This window comes from Gadus chalcogrammus, chromosome 21 (assembly GCF_026213295.1).
Source record: "Gadus chalcogrammus isolate NIFS_2021 chromosome 21, NIFS_Gcha_1.0, whole genome shotgun sequence".
Taxonomy (NCBI): domain Eukaryota; kingdom Metazoa; phylum Chordata; class Actinopteri; order Gadiformes; family Gadidae; genus Gadus; species Gadus chalcogrammus.
This window is the reverse complement of record NC_079432.1, coordinates 5,609,446-5,612,881: the sequence shown is the minus strand read 5'-3', so window position 1 is coordinate 5,612,881 and position 3,436 is coordinate 5,609,446. Positions and strand designations below refer to the sequence as shown.

Genomic DNA, 3,436 nt, shown 5'->3' with positions numbered 1-3,436 from the left:
CACACCCAAATTCACATGGGCACACTCACGCAGAGACAAAGACATATCTAAATCATACACACACACACACACACACCCACTGATACCAGAAACAATAATGGATTACTGTAATCTGGACAGGGTGTGATGCAGGTTATGTGGTTATTTGTGTGATCCAAGGTGATACTTGAGTGTTTAATCACAACATTTTTGACCTGTTCATGAATAGACCGTGAACAACGACAACCAACCGAACCCATTATGAGAATTGCTACTGGGTGCCATTACACACCACACGTACTGCCTCAGCAATGTGAAAAACAATCACTTTCATTCTCTTTCGCTACCCAAATATGACCTTTGGGAACCTGTCACCAACACTGAACTACGAGGAAACTGAGTCCTACATTGTCACAAACTATTTATCGACGTTGACAGCGGAAGGGGACGTGATACAACTGGATGCACAAAGTGTGATGTAATGCAGTTCCTTGTGTTCGTTAGTCCAGTGACAATGGAATGCATACCCATCGCAAATGACTGTAAAGGGAACGTCTAGTACTGTATGATTAACTAAGAATGCTTACAAACAATGGCATGTTTCCTGTGTTCCTAGGGAGAGTTCTAAAGTGTGACTCAATATCAAAAATACCTTTTAGTGAGTTTATTCTCAGAGAATAAGGTGAGCATATCAGACGTATTCACTCAAGAGCCCATCCTAGGATGAAACCGGGTCAAAGGAATGGTATTTCCTCCTTTAAGTCTAGCACCCTAGCAGGGCATTCCATTCCTGCAGGCTTTTCAATATAACTCTCAGCTCTGTAATAAGCAGCGCAGATAAACAGGAATCCCCCGCACACAACACACAAACACACACACACAAACACACACACACACACACACACACACACACACACACACACACACACACACACACACACACACACACACACACACACACACACACACACACAAACACACACACACACACACACACACACACACACACACACATCACTCACACACACACACACACACACACACACACACATCACTCACGCACAGGCACAAGGCAAACAGATACACACAGACTCAAAGACAAAAAACACACACAGGAAATCGCAGGCATTCAATAACAAAGGAAAATGACCAGGGTCTTTTCCCCTTTGAAGTGGAGGAAGGAGGGGCTCACCAGGGCATTAGTCGGCCAATCTTGGTCCACTTGCTCTTGGTGATGAAGAAGCCCACCAGGGGGTCCGTGATAGCCCCCCAGACCTTCCCGATGAACAGCACCATGGAGGCCTGCATCGGGGTGATCTGGTCGGGGAGGAGAGGGGGTGGGGGTCAGACGGGTCAAGGGACATACTAGTATGTGTGGGTGTGTGTGTGTGTGTGGGTGTGTTGATGTGTGTGTGTGTGTGTGTGTGTGTGTGTGTGTGTGTGTGTGTGTGTGTGTGTGTGTGTGTGTGTGTGTGTGTGTGTGTGTGTGTGTGTGTGTCTGTGTGTGTGTGTGTGTGTGTGTGTGTGTGTGTGTGTGTGTGTGTGTGTGTGTGTGTGTGTGTGTGTGTGTGTGTGGCTGTGGGTGTGCGTGGGCGTGCACGGTTTAATTTTGGGGTGTGTTATGCATTGTATTTTGTAGTGTCACAGCGAATTGCAGCCTATTGTTGAATCACTTTGTGTAGGTAGTGTGTCATGTAGCATGTTGTCTTGTCCTGGGGTGTGGTACTCAGTGTGTTTGAATATATTGTTTTGTAAAGTTTACATTGCATCAAAAGTGTAAAGTAGTGCTGTGTTGTGCTTTGTGTGGTGAAGTGCGCTGCTGTTGTGTAATGTATTTGATCAAAGTGCAGTGCAGCCTAGTCTAGTATAGTCTTGTACTGTATATATAGAGTGAGGTTGTTAGTTTCGTCGGATTTTGTCCCGTCTCATCTAGTCGTCAAGCCTGTGTCGTGTCGAGTCATGTCCGGTCATGTCTCGTCATGTCGCTCTTCATGTTTTGCAGTGACAGTACCTGGGCGACGTCCAGCAGGTAGATTTGTAAGAAGAAGGCTGTGGCACTGGCGGCCACCTCCTTAGGCGCTCCTCCTATGGCGAAGCATAGCTTACTGCAGAAAGACAACCGCTGGCTCATGTCTTCCTGTGGGGAGAACGGAGACAGGAAACCCGAAGCGTTACGTTAGGATAAGGAGGCCCAGAGAGATGTGTAAAGGAAGACTGCTCATTTTTTGCTTTATGAAATTCAAAAAAGGTTGCTAGTTAGGACGGTTTGCTTGACAGGTATAGTGTGAAGAAAGTCCTTCTGAAGTACCGTCTTGAATTATATCATACAGCTGAACAACAACGATAAAATCTATACTCGCTCAGAAAATGGTGCGTCAGCCGATGTTGCTATTTTGTTTGGCAGGCTCTGTGTGAACAAAATCAATCTGGCTAAATACTGTTTTAAAATATGTCGTACAGCTCTAAATAATTCAAGGAAATTGGTCACAGTGAAACAATAGCATTTTATGAAAGGGTGCTTCCATCTCACCATGACAACATGAATTCCTTTTGTAATATGAAGACCCAGGAAAACTGTCAAAATCGAAGATATAGGCCTAGGCATGTCTCTCTCTCTCTCTCTCTCTCTCTCTCTCTCTCTCTCTCTCTCTCTCTCTCTCTCTCTCTCTCTCTCTCTCTCTCTCTCTCTCTCTCTCTCTCTCTCTCTCTCTCTCTCTCTCTGGAGAACCATGATTAACCGCAATTATGACTCACTTAGTGACCTTGCTAAGCACTCACAATCCAGTCACTTAAATACAATTCCGGAAGTTCCACAAACAACATTATTTGCTCATATCGATGTCACAGCTGGTGGGGAGTGGGCAGTGTAAACCGGAGAAAAGTTAAATTTAGACTACCTGCTCCCAAGATGTATTACCTGTGCGTCAAGCAGAACACTGACACACCAGTTTTCAATGAATTTCCCTCCCAAAAGAAAACACAGACACACACACACTCGTACGCATCATGCACTACCATCAACACACACTCACACACAAAAAAATTTGCACAAACGCAAACCATGCATTCACACACACACACACACACACACACACACACACACACACACACACACACACACACACACACACACACACACACACACACACACACCACACACACACACAACCACACACACACACACACACACACACACACACACACACACACACACACACACACAGACAAACACACACACGCACACACACACACACACACACACACACATACACACACACACACACACACACACAACCACACACACACACACACACACACACACACACACACACACACACACACACACACACACACACACACACACACACGCGCACACTTCACACTGCACATGTAGTGTGTGTATGCTCTCTTCCCCAACCCACCAATCTATATCAAGGGGATTAACGGAGCATTATGT

The 3,436-nt window shown here is 45.6% G+C and overlaps 1 protein-coding gene across 1 annotated transcript in view; it reads right to left on the bottom strand.

The window, feature by feature from the left end:
• mfsd2b (MFSD2 lysolipid transporter B, sphingolipid) overlaps positions 1–2,221 on the bottom strand; it is a 19,698-nt gene extending 17,477 nt beyond the window's left edge. Inside the window, exons 1-2 of the mRNA XM_056581775.1 lie at positions 1,991–2,221; positions 1,172–1,296 (exon numbers count right to left, since the gene is read on the bottom strand). Coding sequence (XP_056437750.1) covers positions 1,172–1,296; positions 1,991–2,110 — 245 coding nt within the window. The 5' untranslated portion in view covers positions 2,111–2,221. The remainder of the gene's footprint in view (positions 1–1,171; positions 1,297–1,990) is intronic.
• Positions 2,222–3,436: the final 1,215 nt, after the last annotated feature.